This window comes from Podarcis erhardii, assembly GCF_964252035.2.
Source record: "Podarcis erhardii genome assembly, chromosome: 2".
NCBI classification, from domain to species: domain Eukaryota; kingdom Metazoa; phylum Chordata; class Lepidosauria; order Squamata; family Lacertidae; genus Podarcis; species Podarcis erhardii.
The window spans coordinates 109,304,107-109,322,360 of NC_138498.1; the positions used below are offsets into that span (position 1 = coordinate 109,304,107).

General features: G+C 47.9%; 1 protein-coding gene and 1 long non-coding RNA gene across 6 annotated transcripts; one reads left to right on the forward strand and one right to left on the reverse strand.

Moving 5' to 3' along the window:
- Positions 1-1,348: 1,348 nt before the first annotated feature.
- On the forward strand, positions 1,349-7,029 carry LOC309337482. The gene is made up of 2 exons (XR_014154347.1): positions 1,349-1,552; positions 6,548-7,029. It is a non-coding gene; the product is annotated as an uncharacterized lncRNA (long non-coding RNA).
- LOC309336613 (E3 ubiquitin-protein ligase TRIM15-like) lies at positions 3,768-14,115 on the reverse strand. 5 transcript variants are annotated; one of them, XM_081852645.1, is made up of 9 exons: positions 13,178-14,115; positions 10,131-10,226; positions 8,902-9,132; positions 8,228-8,344; positions 7,270-7,389; positions 7,026-7,048; positions 5,995-6,110; positions 4,964-5,020; positions 3,768-4,727 (listed from the first exon to the last, which is right to left on the reverse strand). In XM_081852645.1, the coding sequence occupies exons 1-9, from the start codon at positions 14,078-14,080 to the stop codon at positions 4,144-4,146; spliced, it is 2,247 nt and encodes a 748-aa protein (XP_081708771.1). In that variant the 5' UTR covers positions 14,081-14,115; the 3' UTR covers positions 3,768-4,143. The 5 variants fall into 5 exon arrangements, with proteins under 5 accessions (XP_081708771.1, XP_081708772.1, XP_081708773.1 ...); XM_081852646.1 differs by having other exon boundaries at positions 3,768-4,724; positions 13,178-14,114; XM_081852647.1 differs by lacking the exon at positions 8,228-8,344 and having other exon boundaries at positions 13,178-14,114.
- Positions 14,116-18,254: the final 4,139 nt, after the last annotated feature.

Genomic DNA, 18,254 nt, shown 5'->3' on the forward strand with positions numbered 1-18,254 from the left:
TTCCACTGTACTGTGCTTTTGTACTTTTCTTTCTGTCTCTTGGAGAAGTGAGAGAACGCCATGATTGCTTTGTCCTGTATACAGTCATAGCTCATGTTAAGTTTGCTTCATGTTACGTTCTTTCAGGTTACATCCCGCAGCGACCCGGAAGTACCGGAAAGGTTTACTTCCGGGTTTCACCACTCGCGCATGCGCACAAGCGCCAAATTGCACCGCACACCTGCACAGATACAGCGCTTAAGGTTGCACTCTTTTCATGTTGCTAATGGTCCTCTGGAATGGATCCGGTTCACAACCAGAGGTACCACTGTATATTACTTAATAAATCACTTAGAATGCTACACTCACGCTCCACGATCGTTTCTGCTATACTCTGCTGATTGAGCGTGCACATCTTTTGATATGTGTCGCTGGTGCGCACCAGGACTGATTTGTGAACGTCCCAGGGCTGCGCTTCATCAGGAAGACGCCCAGAGAGGTCTGTTTCATTCCGGAGGGCTGAATGTGCCCCCCAGGCATGTTCCGACATCCTGTTAACAGTTTACCAACCAAGGACTTTATCCCTCAAGCCCTGACATGCTCCTACCTGGGAGCAAACCTTATTAAATTTGAGGGGGCTTACTTCTGAGTAGGCACATGCAGGATCTCCACAAAAGTTCACCTTTTCTAAAAGGGCTTATTAAGAATATGGTGCTGGGGAAAGTGCTGTTTATAGGGTGCCGCAGGGATCCATCTCCATTCCCACACTGTTGTTGTTGTTGTTATTTATATACCGCCCTCCCCAGCCACATCCAGCCATTTCATGCTACCTGGAGAACCAGGCTTGGTTTTTATCAGTAGGTGAATGACACGCAGCCAGCTCTACCTATTTTCATCTATTTCGAAGAACGGGTTGGAACTCCTTCAGCAGTGCCATGTGCAAGTATGGCACTGAATGCAGGCCCAAAAGCTGGAGGAGGGAGGCCTGAGAAGTTAGAATTGTGTGCACATTTCCTGTTAAGCAACAAACTCACATCTTGGTTGCACCTTTCACCAGCTGCAGCTTGTACTCAGTTGCTCCCCTTCCTACGAATCACAGTTGGAAAGGACCATGAGGATCTAGTCCAAGCCCTTGCAATGCAGGGATCTTTTGCCCAATGTGGGGCTTGAACCCACAGCCCGCCCTGAGGTGAAAAGCCTCACGGCCCACCAGCCAAGCTATCCCTCAACCCTTAGTAAATCTACACTGGATGACCATAAAATGTGTTACAAGGGGCTCCCCTTGAACCAGGTGGAGATTTCCAGTACCACTACTACATCAACGTCTGAGGTTAGCAGAATGAGTATTATTCCTATGCTAAGATATCTCCACTGGTCACACGTTTGTTTCCAAGTGCAATTCAAAGCACTGAACTTTGAAGCCCACCATGTTGTGTGTCCCTCTCCCATCCAGATGGCCCAATGAGAAGGTGCCACAGCTGGGCTAGAAGTGGCAGAGCGACAAGAGTCTGCACAAGGGGTTGGGACAGCGGAGAGAGAAGTGAACAAGTGACAAGAGCACCTCCACGTTCAGGTATATCCTCTGAAGAAACAACTGCTATTACATTGGGCAGCAAGGTAGGAATCAAGGGCCAGTGTGGAAGTATCAGCACCAGCAGGGGACGCGGGTGGCGCTGTGGTCTAAACCACTGAGTCTCTTGGGCTTGCCGATCCAAAGGCTGGCGGTTTGAATCCCCGCGACGGGGTGAGGTCCCATTGCTCTCCCAGCTCCTGCCAACCCAGCAGTTCAAAAGCACACCAGAGCAAGTAGATAAATAGGTACCACTGTGGTGGGAAGGTTAATGGCGATTCTGTGCGCTCTAGTTTCCGTCACGGTGTCCCGTTGCACCAGAAGCGGTTTGGTCCTGCTGGCCACATGACCCGGAAATGTGGCCAGCAGTTTGTGGACAAACGCCGGCTCCCTTGGCCTGAAAGCGAGATGAGCGCTGCAACCCGATAGTCGCCTTTGACTGGACCTAACCATCCTGGAGTCCTTTACCTTTACCAGCAGCAATGGACACACACTGAGGTAGGAGGTCATGTTACAGATGAGTCCCCTGTTGTCTGAGGGCACTACAGCCTGGCAGAGGTGGAGGGTTTATTTTGGAAGGCTACATCAGAGCCTTTCTGAACTCCAGGGACATTAGAATTACTGAGGAAAAGCTAGGGAGGTCGTGCCTTGGGTGCTCAGACCAGGCAGAGATTTGTAGTGTTACCCACAGAACCAACAGCAGGGTGGGTGGGTGGGCAGGCAAGCAAAGCAAATAGCATCCCTAACCTGACGCTGAGGTGTAAATGCAGATTTTTCACAATGGAACTTAGCTCCTTGGGCTACTCATCACATACAGATGTGACACAAAGCTTTCTGGAATGGAACAACTTTAACTGCAAAGAGAGCATCACACAGCTTAACGCTTCCCCATCCCTCCCACTGCCCCCCCCCCAAAATCCGCCTACTGTTGGATCCCTGCTCATTAGAGGAAGACATACGAAGGAACAATGTAATTTTGTGAAAACTAGGCCTTTCACCATAGGGGAAATCTGGGTTTATAAACATGCGCGCTGCTTTGCTGTAACAAGCAGGCTGGGAAAGCCCACGGAGAAAGGAAGTCCAACAGACTGTGATTTCTTTCCAACTCTTAAACGACACAGAAGTCATTACAGTGGTACCTTGGTTCTTGAACTTAATCCATTCCTGGAGTCCATTCATTTCCCAAAACTGTTCGAAAACCAAGCTGTGGCTTCTGATTAGCTGCAGGAGCTTCCTGCACTCAATCGGAAGCCGCGTTGGACGTTCGGCTTCCGAAAAACGTTCACAAACTGGAACACTGACTTCTGGGTTTGCGGCGTTTGGGAGCCAATTTGTTCGACAACTAAGCCATTCGAGAACGAAAGTACCACCAAGGAACTTTTACCTCAGTATATATGGAATGGAAGTTTTACAATGCCTAATTTTGCCCTCTACTCTCCTGATGCTCAGTAGGGGGAGGATGGAATAAGGATTGCTGAAATGCCTTTTTTTTTTTAGAGCCACATATACACATCAAGCTACTTTGGATCATTTTCACACCGTTTTCCTGTTACTGGGAAGGCAACTTTATTAAAACAGGCTTATTTTTTCCTGTGGTATACAAAAAAAAAGCATGGCACTTCTTTAAAACTGGATACCATTCACTCTAAAATCATGCTGTGTCCAGTTAAGTGCCATGTTCACAAAGGGAAACACCCATTCAGAAAAGAGAGATATTCCAAAAGCAGAGAGTGTGAAATGCTTTGAAGAACACCACATGTTTGGTGTGGCTTTTTTAAAAAATGTAGCCACCTCAACTACTGTCCTAAGATTCTTTGCACAATGTTTAGACGCTATGTATTTGTCACCTTCAGGAAAATTGGAACACCCAGTTTAGCATTGTTGTGTGGAGGAATTGTACTAACTCAATAATGCAGGAGTGAAAATGGGCTTCAGAATGAACCAGTGGGAGGAAAGAGATCAATCTGCCCTAGAGAATGGATTAAAAGCTATCCACAAACAGATCTGCCACATCTGAGGATGCCCAATTCAGGATCATCACCTCTGTGCTAGGGTCACCCCGCAGAGGAAGCAAAAATTTTCTGGATGAAGTGTTCCATTTTGAGCAAACCCTTTCAATGAAATACAAATCAGCTGCTAAGTATTAAAGCTAAAATGCAGTTGCTTTTAAAGGAAAATAAATAAATAAAAAATGTGTTAAATATGAACCAGCTGAAAATGCAGTTAAAATTTCCATTTTTAATATCTGCAAGTTCCCCCTTCCCCACAAACTGAACAAGCTCGAACCTACCACTAGGAAGAGGAGTCTTGACAATCCTTTGTATAATGAAGGATGTCCTAACAGCGATACTATTTTTCAAGGCCTACAAGTCTTCTTCATTCACAGTCCTTGTGCTATTCCATAGGGCAACATCGTAAGGCCTTGGTGCGAGGAGAACAGTTCCGCCACCTCCTCCTATTCTCCCAAAGATCACACAGAGGTAAAACACACAAACTTTCTTGCTCCCAAAGAGCTTGGTTCTCTGCTTTGGCCAGTTAGACATCTCCCCCCCCCCCCCGCCTCTTACACCGGGTTCCATGGAAAGAAGTTAAAATCATGGACTCAGGATATCCATCTCATGGACCCCGGCTGGGTATTTCACTCCCATGTGCCTCAAAAATACAGAATGTGCGGGGAACCCCACCACCCACAGCAAGGGGTGGGTACGCGCCCCATTAAAAGAGGCCGGTGGGAACGTGAATATGGGGCTGTCGGTGTCCGCATCCGTAAAGGTCACACACTCTCCCACGTAGTCCAGGGACACTCGGATCCTCCTTGGGGGCTTGCTCAGGGACAGGGCGGTCACAGGGGACGTGAGAGCCCAGTGTTGGCCCTTCCACAACCCCACGGCCCAGATCCCCTCCTCTGGGCTGAACCCCATCATGCCCTTCTTCTTTGACGGGTCTCGGGTGACCCCGACGGCCCAGAATTCCCCATCGCCCACTTCCAACTCCCAGAAGTATCTCCCAGAGGTAAACCCATCACAGCCCAGAACCAAAGCTCTGGAATCCAATCTTTTGGGTGCGTCGGGGACGTAGTCTAAGGCGGGAAGCCTCTCCTGGAGTTCTTCGCATCCTGCGTTCCTTCGGTCCAGTGGTAGAAAAGCACTTGGTACATCCAGATAGAGAGCAGCATCTGCTGTAGGCATAAGGCAAGCCGTTTTCAGTCTGAGGAAGTGAGGGGTGGGACCATCCCACAAACAAGATTTGTTCCACAATGTAGAGGTGCCCCTCGCCTCCCACTTGGTGCACACCTCTCCATTTCTACTACATCTCTATTGCTATAATGGCTAGATCTGATAGGAGCTGAAGTCCTAAACATCTGGCGGGCAGACAAAGAGCACAGGGTTCAGGCCCACCACTATGAAAACTCACCTTTATCGTTCAGTGTTTTCACAGTCTCTCCTTTCTCCACGACAGATGTCACATTATCTAGAGGAAGAAAAGGTAGTTTTTCCTCCCAGCAAAATGTCTCTTAAAGAAATAACTCAGCCTCCCACAATTCAGAAAGTAACTTGCCCGAGGCCACTTCTCTTTCATCCTGGGTTTCTCATGTTAGAAGTCAGTGTGCTTAAACATCATTTCCAGATGATAGTTACTAATGTGGATGCAGCTTGCTTTAAGGCAGCCTTTCTCAACCTGTGGGTCCCCAGATGTTGTTGAACTACAACTCCCATCACCCCTAGCTAGCAAGGTCAGAGCTCAGGGATGATCGGAGTTGTAGTCCAACAACTGGGGACCCACAGGTTGAGAACTGCTGCTTTAAGAGATGGAATGGAATTTAGTGGCTACGTGATTCCCGCATCCTGCTTCTGCAAAACAGTCTGCCATCATTGAACCTTCCCTTTCTCTCTTTCGTTAGCTTCCCATTAAACACAACTTGCAGTCCTTTCCTATCGTTTTCTGCCATCACTGACTTCCGGGACTGAGAGCACAACGCCTCAGCAAGAATACAGAGCTCCCATTTTGCCATAACAACTCAGGGTACAAATACTGTAGAGAAGAACCTCAATTTATAAAGCAGTTTGTCTTTGCTGCAAGCAACCCGTACCAAAACCAAGTTAAATGCTAAGCTGTAGCAACTGCAGATATGGAGTGAGATCCAAAGGCTGAAACAGTGGTTCAGCTTAGGGCCACGCAATGAATTCATCACTTTTAGTTCACAGTTAAGTGCCCTTAGACAGCTCCTGGTGAAACCCCATCTTTCCTTGTGCCTCTACAAAATCCAGAGCCACATTCCCTCCCAAAGTTATGTGAGGACTTCTATCTGAACTGGATTTCAATGCACAGTGTCAATTTCTAAAAATGAAAAGTGGAAGACACTTATTAGAATTTAGGTTATTTTCAGATGGTAAAGAGCCAGGCGTTAGAAGTTCCGCATTCTCTTCAGCCTTTTTTTCCTGTACCTTGGAATCTATTTAGAGTTTCCTTCAGAAGCTTCCCTTTCCGTGAGAAGTTCTCCAGCCTCTCTTCGAGCTTAGGAGAAGCTTCTTCGGATGGCTGGAAATGCCCTGCTGCACACCTGCATTTTGAAAGCAAAAAGAGAAAATGCCTAGTGTAAACAGTCCAATGTACAGGATGGTTTTTTCTGGCCACGTGACACTTTTACTGGTTCGAGGAAACGAAGCAGACCTATTATTAAGTAATATATCTCACTAAATCAAATGATAACAGTGTGAAATTTTGCAATTCCAGATCTCTCTTTTACCATTGTCTTTGGTCTCAACATTTGCAAAGGACCGTTTCAAATTTGCAATGAGGCAAATGCCTCAAGCAGCAGATTTTGGGTGCCGTGAATGGAGCAGAGCAGGGGACAAACCTCCTTCACACCAGAGAGTTCTCCTGCGTAAGCTCTGCCACAGCTGCCAACTGAATCTGTGAGGCTTGTGCTGGATAATTTTATGACGGGCTGTGCTCCATTTTAATATATGTGTGTGTCATTTGTATTTCCCACTTCAGGTACCAACATGCCATGAGCTTGTCTGGGGAGCGAAGGGATGCAGTTTTATGTGACAAGCTACCGCGTGAAGCCGCCCCCGCTTCCCAAGCTTTGTTCCTGCTCCGTCCCTGATCATATAGGGAACCTGTGGCTGCCCAGATGCTGTTGAGCGGCAACTCCCATCATCCCACTGGCCACACAAGCAGAGGCAGAGAGAAGCTGGAATCCCACAGCCATGTGGAGGGCCACAGATTCCCTACCTGTGACAAATAAGAGCTGTTCCTAGGGTAGGCTGAGCGGCCGTTTTGAGTCCCTGGAAGCTGAGGAATCTAAATGCTGCCCTGAATACTGCTCTACTGCCCTGGTGCTTGTAAGGCCTGGAGGAGCAACAGGCGCACCACTTTCCTTGGTCTGCAAGCAAGCAGCAATTTGAGGACTAGGAATGGCATTTTTGAGGTTTGGGGGGGGGATGGGGAGACACAATAAATCGCCACGTACCTGCTCATTGTTTTTTTAATGTCCTAGAGAGAGAGAAAGAGAGAGAGAGAAAGGAGCTAAGTCCCACAACGCTTTGCACTAGGAGCGAGTCATAAGCCTGCCTCTGCACCCCCCATCTCAGGCTGCAGAGGACTTCCGAGAGTGCTATCAAAGGCAGGAGGGGTGGAAGCTTTGTTCTAGCCTCTGCTGCTTCACAAGGCAGGGGGTAAGTAGCCTGCCCCCCCAGTTGCCCTCAGGCTCTTACCTGGGATCCTAGAGGTGGAACATCTGGTGTTAGCTCCAAGACAGGAGAGGTGGGGGGTGCTCTGGTTACACACGGGAGCCTTCGCGGCACGGTGGTCTCCCTGGTGCTGCAACTGTTTCTCTGAGGAGAAGGGCTGCCCTAGTTTTTAGCAGCCTTCTCCTCCCCGAACTGTCCTCCCACCCCGTCCTGCCGGTGAACAGGCTGGCTTCTCGCCCCCACCGGGGCCTGCCCACCGGCTGCCTTTTGCCTGGAGCCGCTGGCTCCTTCCCTCAGCCATGCCACCCACACGACCTCTAAGTGCGCTGCTGTCCCGACAGGCACACCGCGTCGCCGCTGGAGAGGGGGTGCACCTCGGCAGAGGCAACGGCGCCCCGCTCCCAGGAGCACAGGCCCCGGCAGAGCCTCCGCAATCTCCCCAACCCGCGATCACTGCGTCGCACTCTTCACCATCACCTGTAGTGACTCTCTGCACGCCACAGGTTACCTAAAATCGTCTCCTTCTTGCTTGTGATCAGAGAGCTGGTTTCAAAGTAATTAAAGGAGAAAAAAAAAGATTCTGTGCCAAGGGATCAAGTGTGCAGGAGCTGCTGCTTGTTTTTTTTTAAAAAAACCAGCCTCACATTCTTGGAATAGCTACAAATGACGTTCACCGCAGAGTGGACCACAGGAAGACCCTAAGGAGATCCCAGAAAATGCAGGCTTTTTTTTGCAGGCACACACACTCCACAAGCCCCTTTTGTTTTCCTCCAAACGAGTAAGTAAATAAACCCCGCTCGCTGGCCGTAAAAACACAAGCGGCGTCCCTCCCCCGGTATCCCCGCGGCATGCAGTCATCAGCATTATTCCAGAGACTGAAAGCTCAGAGTGACGTTTGTTCCAGTCCCACAGCCACAGCAGTGCCCCGAGTCCCCAAAACACCCTTAAGAGAGAGAACCCATAGGAACAGGACTGTACGTACTAGAGGTCTGCATGGCAGCCATACCCGATGTGTCCCGACATGAACCTGAAGGAATGAGGTCATCCAGGCCAGCTTCTCAACAGCCTTCAGGTCAGGCTGAGGGACCTGGAAGTACATCTGCCAACAGCAGAGTGCTCTGGTGTCATAGCCTTCCGCAAGGGGAGGAGCTACAGCGTCCCAGCCGTCCTTTGCAAAAGCCAAAGGGCGCTCTAAAAGAAGGCGAGTCGAGATCAGAGGGACGCTCCCCCCCCCTTCGGAATGGCCGTTTCGCAGCTCTCCATAAGCTGGAACCATGGAGCTCCTCCTTCCCCCTCCCACCTGGCTTTGGTTCCTAAGGAACAGCCTTGCCACCTGCACAGGGGGGACTATTGCAGCTGATGGGGGTCCACGTAAAGACCCCGAATCCAGTATAACAGCACCTATGCTGCTGCCTCCAGGAGGCCCGTGCCCCGCCAGCACCCTGTACACAAAACAGTTTGCTGCCCGTTCCAGCAGGGAGAAGGTCTAAGCTCTGCCCGGCCTAAACTCCTGCGGTGGCAAGGAAGTGGCAACTCCCGTTTTCAGATACTTGCGGGCTCTCTAGAGCTCTAGTGCCGGGGCCCCCCAATGCTAACCCACTGCTAGTTTCCGCTCCAGGCCAGAGAAAGAGGTCTCTGTTGACTGCAAAATCTCACCTGCAAAAATTCAGCTGCCGGTTGCTTACATTTCACCTCCATCTCGGCGATCACATCGCCAAGACGGGAAAGCTCTTCCGAGAGTTTGGTAACCATTTCGTCCTTCCGCTTCTCTATCTCTTTATCGAGCTCTTCTAGCTGAGCTAGCAGGTGCTGCTCCTCATCTTTGAGAAACTGGTGGAGGCGCTCAAATTCAGATATGATCTCCTGTCTCTCTGCTTGGACTGTTTCCTGTAATGACCACAGGTAAAATGGGGAGTTAAGAGAGCCATTTGTGGGTGCACAAGAAAAAGATCGTCATTACAGCCCTAAGAACACAGCAACCAAACAAGACTGTATTACGAACCAGCACAAGGGACAGTGCAGACGCAGAAGATATGAGGCCAAAATAGACTATGACAAGGAAGGCAAAATAAAAATGACGGGGGAGTAGCTGGGGATGGGGGGGACAGGGGCAGGAGGCATTATCTAAAACCAGCAGGCGTCTGCAACACTTCCCTCCCTTCTCCCTACCACTACCCCATCATCCCCTGGAACGGCCTCCATCTCCCGCCAGGTGGACCTGGAGGGGTTAAAGGAATGTTCTGTTGTATAGCATCTGCAACCCAGCTTCTTCAGTCCCTGGACTTGGCAAAATAGCCAGCCTGGTTGGAGGATAAGGCTGCAAGAGGAGGCTGCAGCAGAAACAGGAAAATGCTCAGCACCCCGCCTGAGGACTGTTATCCAGGACAAACATCCCACTTGTCCACCGTATGGGACCCAACCATGGATAGCTTGCTCTGCAGGATGAAATCAAAATATTTATTTAGGACCATCAGCTAGCGATTACACAACAAGCCACTAAAAGAGACAAACATCAAGGACTAAAAAATGACCGCCTCTTCAGGCAAACACTCAAATATAAAAAGTTTTGGGGTTTTTTTACAACAGAAACAACTTATCTACATTTTTTTTAATGGGAAGCAAGGTATTGTGTTATTCCTGAGCTTGGCCACATTTTGTGATGTGGGTTTTCTAGAAAAGTTTCTGTTGGGGGGGGAATCCTATGCAAATTAGGCCCATTTACACAGTGTAATTTGCTAATTACACAAGATAGTTAGCACTGCCTTTTATGAATCTGTAGAAAAAAATGGGATTTGGGGGCGGGGAGTAATACGGCCAAACAACAACAACCACCCCTCAAGACCCAATGCCTCTGTTCCTGATCACCAATGGCAACAGGTACCTACCATGTAATCCTGAATTTTCCTCTCTCCAGTCAGCTTCTGGCTCCACAGCATGTTCTTCTCCTGCTTCAGGATCTCTAATTGTGCCAGAACCCTCTCCTGAGAAAACAGAAGTGGCTTGAGATGGGAGGGAGGGAATCAGAGATATCAAGAGCACAGGAGTTTGTTTTAGTATAGATGTGTAAATATAGTTCAGTTGGGCAAGAGGCTTGTTTGCCTTAGGAGAGCATAAAATATGGTTTGAAGCTCAACATAAAAAAAAACTAAGATCATGGCCACTGGTCCCATCACTTCCTGGCAAATCGAAGGGGAAGAAATGGAGGCAGTGAGAGATTTTACTTTCTTGGGTTCCATGATCACTGCAGATGGTGACAGCAGTCATGAAATTAAAAGACGCCTGCTCCTTGGGAGAAAGGCGATGGCAAACCTAGACAGCATCTTAAAAAGCAGAGACATCACCTTGCCAACAAAGGTCCGTATAGTTAAAGCTATGGTTTTCCCAGTAGTGATGTATGGAAGTGAGAGCTGGACCATAAAGAAGGCTGATCGCCGAAGAATTGATGCTTTTGAATTCTGGTGCTGGAGGAGACTCTTGAGAGTCCCATGGACTGCAAGAAGATCAAACCTATCCATTCTGAAGGAAATCAGCCCTGAGTGCTCACTGGAAGGACAGATCATGAAGCTGAGGCTCCAATACTTTGGCCACCTCATGAGAAGAGAAAACTCCCTGGAAAAGACCCTGAAGTTGGGAAAGATGGAGGGCACAAGGAGAAGGGGACGACAGAGGATGAGAATGGTTGGACAGTGTTCTTGAAGCTACCAGCATGAGTTTGACCAAACTGCGGGAGGCAGCGGAAGACAGGAGTGCCTGGCGTGCTCTGGTCCATGGGGTCACGAAGAATCGGACACGACTAAACAACAACAACAACAACTCTGTCATGAGAAAGAGAAGGCAACCTGCACCCAGAAGCCTTTTCCCAATCTGAGGAACAAGGACGTTGGGTTTCTTCAATAGCCCCATACGGTTGTGTGCGCTCCATAGCAAGAAAAAAGAAATCAAATCCACACGCTGAATGCATTGCATTGTTAACACTTCTGCTGGGAAGAGAAATACTGACGCCCTACTCCTTTCCTTACAACTAGGAGTCCTGCCTGGCATCTCTGTGGCATCCCATAATTTATAACTGGTCATGTATTTTCATACTTATCTTTTCAACCACAAGGCTAAAAGAACAAGGTTCTTTAAAATAACCTCAATATGCTGATTCTGCAGGTATTAAAACCTAGATGTGCATGTTGAGACCTAAATCAACACTAACAATATACTTGGGCTCTTAGAGGCCAACAAGTTCTCCTTAGATGGCCCAGCTATCACTTAAAATTGGGTGGGGCAGTTTTTCGGTATCTGGGACACAGAATTTTCTGTTGGAATTTGGCAGCTGGAGAGCAGGGGCACACGAAGATGAAGCTATTACGTATTGAATAATTTGTGGTGTTAAAATTATTGAGCGTGAAGAAGCCGACAGCAAAAAAGAGTTATCAGAAGCTTACTAATGTGAATTCCCCGAAGCACAAACTAAGAAACTCAACACTGTGCCTAGAGCACCACCTTTTCTCAACTCAATATGATAAATGGCACAAAGGGAAATATGAGAAGAGCTCTCAAAAAAAGATGGGGGGGGGAATCAGTAGAATTTATTTTCAAGCAAGAAAGCATAGCAAAAAAAATAAGTTAGAAAAGTTTGTTTTTCTGAGTCCACTTCTTGTAGATGTTACTGTTCCAATTCATAAGTAATCCAAGCCCCTAGGTCTATAAACAGGGAATATGACACAAAGAGGGGAAAGTTACTATTCAGAAACCTCCATCAGTTGACAGGCCATTGTCACTGAACTGGACCTTAAGAATAAGAAACAAGGAACTAGTAACTTGACACTATCATGAATACAAAAGAATCAGGCTGAATGGTCTCTAATCCTCTATTGATAAATGCACTGACATCGTTTTTTTTTCAGAGGTTGCTAGGCACCAAGATTGGGAAACCTGTTTTCAACATAAAGCTAAAGATCCACAGTTCTTCCAGCTGATTTGATGTCCTGTAGAAACCAGAGATGCCAAAATAAGCTAGAAATCTGATGACTAAAGAGCCCTCCACACACCCTCTAACCCAATTATTTCTCCATCCTACAGCCAAGCATTTTCTCAGAAGATCACAGCTTGGAATTCTACATAGACTCACAACTATGCAATCAGTATTGCAAGAAAAGACCCAAGCCAACAATATTTGAACATAATTTTCACTCAAGATACAAAAGTAACCAGAAAGTTGGAAGTTTAAAGGTCTATGAAGCATAATTCTTTATCCAGAATAAACTTGTCTTATAAGAAGGAAAATTAATTTCCAAACATGGCTTAGTAAGTGATACTTCTGGCATCAGGCATAAAACAGCCAGAGAACAATGAATACTATTATTTTACTTCTGTTATTACTTTATTGTACAAAAGTGCCCTGCTATTAAAAGATGAGGAAAGATAAAAAAAGAAAGTAGCGAGTACAGAATATAAATTGGCCATTTTAAAGCATCACTCCAGCGCTCTCTGAACCCATGAGAGATGCAGTCAATCAATAAAACCTTATGTTCATTACAGCAACCAAAAAAAAACAGTGATGTTAAATTATTGCAGCAAAATGTTTTCCTATAGCCAAAGAAGCATAGCTTTCAACCTTTCCCTTTTTTTGTGGGAAATCCCCTTATTGCAGCACCATTTCCCGCTGCTTCCCGATATCCGTAGACTGTCCCCAGGACAGGTGAGGCTGCTGGTCCCTTATTTTCAAATCCGAAAGTTGACTGCTATGCAAAGAAGTCGGAGGTATAAACGTTTTGCTAGAGAATTCAATAACCCCTCCCGTGTGCTGTTTTGTTTGTGCTAACCCCGGCACTGCCCTAATAACGGATTTTGGGTGGAGCTGAATGGGCCACCAGGACTGCCCTGCTCCTGCTTGCTTTGCTTGCCCCAGATTTCTTGTTTCCCCCTTCCCGCCCTTACTTACCCTGTAGTCCCGGGCTGCCCTCTCGACGTGGAAGACGGCGTGCGCCCGGTGCTCCTGGGACCGATCGCAGTGCGCGCAGATGGGCGCCTGGTCCTCCTCGCAGAAGAACTGCAGCACGTCCCGGTGCTTCTCGCACAGCTTCCCTCCGGCGCCCTCTCCGCATCCTCCTGCCGACAACCTTCTGGGCAGCGGGGGCGACGTCGCCAAGTCTGCCGCCGATGCTGCAGCAGCCGCGGGCGCGGCGGGCGACGGCGGGGTGGGCGGCGTCCGCGACAGCAGCGGCGGGGGCGGCGGAGGCGCTGCTGTCTCTGCCGCCGGTGGCGGTGGTGCCGGTGCGCATACCGGCGCGGGAGACACTGCGGGGGCCACTGTCATCGGCTGGGGCTGCTGGGGCAGCGGCGGCGGCGGCGGCGGCGCTGCCACCGCCCCTCCGGGCCCGGAGTCGAGCCTCTGCCTCTTGGGCCTGTCCGCCACCAGGCTGGCCAGGAGCGGCGGCGGCGGCGGCGGCTTGATGGGCCTGAGGTTCCTCTTGCGGGCGGTGGCGCCGCATTCCAGGCAGGAGATGTTGATCTTGGGCTCGCCCAGGCGCTGCCCGATGCAGGCCGTGCAGAAGTTGTGGCCGCAGGGCAGGCACACCGGGTCCGGGCAGTAGACGCGGCACAGCGAGCACCACGTCTCGCTGGGGCAGCGCGGGCCCGCCGGGATCTCGGCCGGGGTCGTGCCGGGCGGAGGCGAGTCCGGCGGCGACGGCGGAGACAGGACGGACGGCAGCGGAGGCAAGAGAGGCGGCGGCGGCGCCAGCGGGCCGCCCACCGCCAGGCCCGGGTGCTGAGCGCCCCTCAGGCGGCTGCGGAGGAGCCGCTGCTGGAGCTGCTGCTCCGCCGACATCCCGCCGCCGCTCATGACGCCAGCCCAGCCCAGCTCCAGCCTGCCTGCCTGCCTGCCCGCCCGCGAGGACGCCGACGACGCGCCTGCCCCCCGCTTCCGGCGGACGCGCGACCCGATTGGCTGAGCCGACCCCCCGCCTACCCCCCGCTTCCGGCGGACGCGCGACCCGATTGGCTGAGCCGACAGGCGCTGAGCGGAAGCGAGGGGGAAGCCGGGAGACGTTACGGCTGTAACCCTTCGCGCGCTGGGCTCCTGGCGGCCAAGCGGGAAAAGGCAACGGCCCGCTGCAGAAGCTGGAGCAGCGTGCGCGCCGACGTCACGCGGGCCTCCAACTCCCATCAGCCCCAGGCCAGGATGGCGAATGCTAAGGGATGATGGGAGTTGTAGTCTTTCTTTTCCCCCAAAATTTTTTTATTGGTTTTCACAACATTATAAACAAACAAACAAACACATAAGACAAACAAACATAAATCATAGCCTTATTGAAAATTGCACTTATTAACATTAAAAACAAAAAATTCCTTCCAGTAGCAGTGGAAGGAATTTTTTGTTTTGACTATGGCAGACCAAAACGGCTACCTATCTGTAACTTATTAACATTGTTAAGTGGCTTCCTCGCTTCCCCTTGGTTGAATTTCATTGCATATCCTTTTAACCGTTTTCCAAATCACAGTTCATATAAAATTTAACTTAAACATTAACATCCTTAAATCTTCACATTATGAAATGAAACATACTAATTCATCCCTTAACATAAATAAAATCCTAAGCCAATTAAGTATCTGCAAGCTGTTTTCAATTAATTTAACTTAACATATTTAACTAGGTAATCATTAAATTTAATCATCAATGGTTCCTCTTCATCCTGAAGAAGAGTTGTAGCACCCTGCTTGTGGTTAACGCTTAGCTGGAATGAAATATTCAACGCAGCAATAGAGAAATTAAAATAGTAATTTATTTGTCAGACAAATAAATGAGAGGCACAGTGGTACATGGTTACCAAGCTCTGGCCTGGCCTCCTGCCATTCTGGCCAGCACTTATATTTCCTTAATCCAGCCCCCTTGCTCCTCCTTTGGCTGCCTCTGTCCAATCAGCCTAGTTGAAATTCCTATTGGCTGTTTGCTAGAACCAATCACAAAAGATACACCCATTTCCTTTCGCCCTTTTATGGGACACAAAGAGCTATCTATAAATGACAAATAAGTAGTAATATATCTTACATGTGTCTCAACAAGGAATCTTAATTACCAGCTCACCTCTTGCCCTCCTTGCCCTATTGCCTTCCAAAACAAATGGTTAATCTTAAATTTTTATCTTGAACTTTTATCTTAAACAGATGTCAAGGATCTTGAGTTCACATCAACATTGAAAGATCTCCTTCATTTGAAGGTTTCTAAACAAAAAGGCCTGACAACCATATATCAGGAGCGCCCGATGGCGTCTCCTGTCTGGCAGGAGGCTGGGCTCATTTGCCCTTCTGGTCTCCTATTGCAATATGACTCTATGAAATAAGAATCTAGCATTTCTTCAATCCTTTGCATAATTACATTTAAGCTAATATATTTCATACATTATCATAGGTAGCCTTTTAAAAGGAAAAGAAATCTTAAAAGGATCTCAGTTTAAGAAAGAAACAGCTTTAGAAAAGACTTTCCCAAAAATGCTCTCTTTCTTCCAGCCAGACCAGTTGCTTTTCTTTTCCATTTGCTCTTGGCCTTTTTAACCTTAGGAAGAAGATATGGCTCATTTTACTGGGAGGCACATGGTATTATTTTACTATTTACCCATTCTTAATTTTATGTTTTCTCAGCCTTTTTTTTATCTTCTGTAACATGCAAGGTCAGTGTCCTCGCTCTCAGCCTGTAATTCCCTTTTTTACGACTTTGAGAATTGTTTTCTGCTATAAATCAGGGGGCCCCCTTGTCTAGGAGAAAAAACATTGCCAAGGTTTTTTAGTCTTCTGCCTGGCATGAAACATTTGAAAATCTTTAAGCTCATTTTAAAATTCAAGCCCTGATCAAAATATAGAAGCTTTGATAAAAATGCAGGCTTATGATTAGATGCCTCAGAGTGACTAGTGGGGTGCCACAGGGTTCTGTCTTGGGCCCGGTCTTATTCAACATCTTTATCAACGACTTGGATGATGGACTCAAGGGCATCCTGATCAAATTTGCAGATGACACCAAACTGGGAGGGGTGGCTAACACCCCAGAGGACAGGATCACACTTCAAAACGACCTTGACAGATTAGAGAACTGGGCCAAAACAAACAAGATGAATTTTAACAGGGAGAAATGTGAAGTATTGCACTTGGGCAAAAAAAAATGAGAGGCACAAATACAAGATGGGTGACACCTGGCTTGAGAGCAGTACATGGGAAAAGGATCTAGGAGTCTTGGTTGACCACAAACTTGACATGAGCCAACAGTGTGACGCGGCAGCTAAAAAAGCCAATGCAATTCTGGGCTGCATCAATAAGAGTATTGCATCTAGATCAAGGAAAGTAATAGTGCCACTGTATTCTGCTCTGGTCAGACCTCACCTGGAGTACTGTGTCCAGTTCTGGGCACCACAGTTCAAGAAGGACACTGACAAACTGGAACGTGTCCAGAGGAGGGCAACCAAAATGGTCAAAGGCCTGGAAACGATGCCTTATGAGGAATGGCTAAGGGAGCTGGGCATGTTTAGCCTGGAGAAGAGTAGGTAAAGGGGTGATATGATAGCCATGTTCAAATATATAAAAGGATGTCACATAGAGGAGGGAGAAAGGTTGTTTTCTGCTGCTCCAGAGAAGCGGACACGGAGCAATGGTTCCAAACTACAAGAATGAAGATTCCACCTAAACATTAGGAAGAACTTCCTGATAGTAAGAGCTGTTCGACAGTGGAATTTGCTGCCAAGGAGTGTGGTGGAGTCTCCTTCTTTGGAGGTCTTTCAGCAGAGGCTTGACAACCATATGTCAGGAGTGCTCTGATGGTGTTTCCTGCTTGGCAGGGGGTTGGACTCGATGGCCCTTGTGGTCTCTTCCAACTCTATGATTCTATGATTCTAATCCACTCTTCCTGAAACTCAGGCAGGGGGAGGTGTAGTCTTGGAGGGGCACCAACAGTTGTTTTTTTTGAAATGGGGGGAATGTTAAGCAAGCAAGTGCACAAACACTTTATTGAGTTTCCCTCCCTTCTAAAGAACAACAAAATCATATAACCAAATAAAAAAACCCAGAGGCAAAGTAGAGACTGTTTTATGAGAATTAGGCTTCAGAAAATAGCGATTGTCCCTGGCAAATGAGGACACTTGGACCACATGAGATTGGCACACACTGTCAGGAACAGATCAGGATCAACTCTTAGTATGCACTATCAGCCTCCATTCTTAACTGAACTTTAGCCCAAGGCTTTAATGTTAAGTCAGCAAAACTGGCAGTAGAATTGGACTTGGACCTGGGAGACTCAAGGTCAACTCCTTAGCCAGCCACATACTCTCTGGATGCTCCATAGTGGTGCAACTGTTATTGAGCCATTTGCAGTTGCTCAAGCTAGAGTCAAGGTCTACATTTTTAATTCATCCCATATTTTACCATCAATTCTCAAAGATCAGTATACAGATAAAAGATTTAATGTCTTTTGTTTATTGCATTCACAATTCTCCAGACAATTCTTTCAAATTTGTGTAGTGCTGATGCTTTGGTGAATAGGGATTAGAATCCGAAGCATGACCCAGGACACAGAAATGGCCAGTCATATCCTTGGGTATGATCTTCCAAAGGACCCACTAATGATCATGGTTGGATTATTTTAGAGGTGTAATACTGGAGGAAGACCAGAAAATTGTAGTTCATTTAATAAAGACAGCTAGGAAACACTGAAAAAATCCCAGATCATGTTCTATTGACATGGTTTTCTTAGGTATGGGAAATGGCTTAAGCAGACAAACAATAAGGGTAAGAGAAGGCTAGTTGAAGGCGGAGATTGTGAATAGAGCTTGTTTATCAAGTATAGGAATGATAAAAGTCAAGAACCGATCAATCCACATGTACAGTAATATCTTGGGTTGAAGTAGCTTCAGGTTAAACATTTTCGGGTTGTGCTCCGCGGCGAACCGGAAGTAACGGAGTGCATTACGTCTGGGTTTTGCCACTCGCGCATGCGCAGACGCTCAAAATGACATCACGCACATGAGCGGAAGCAG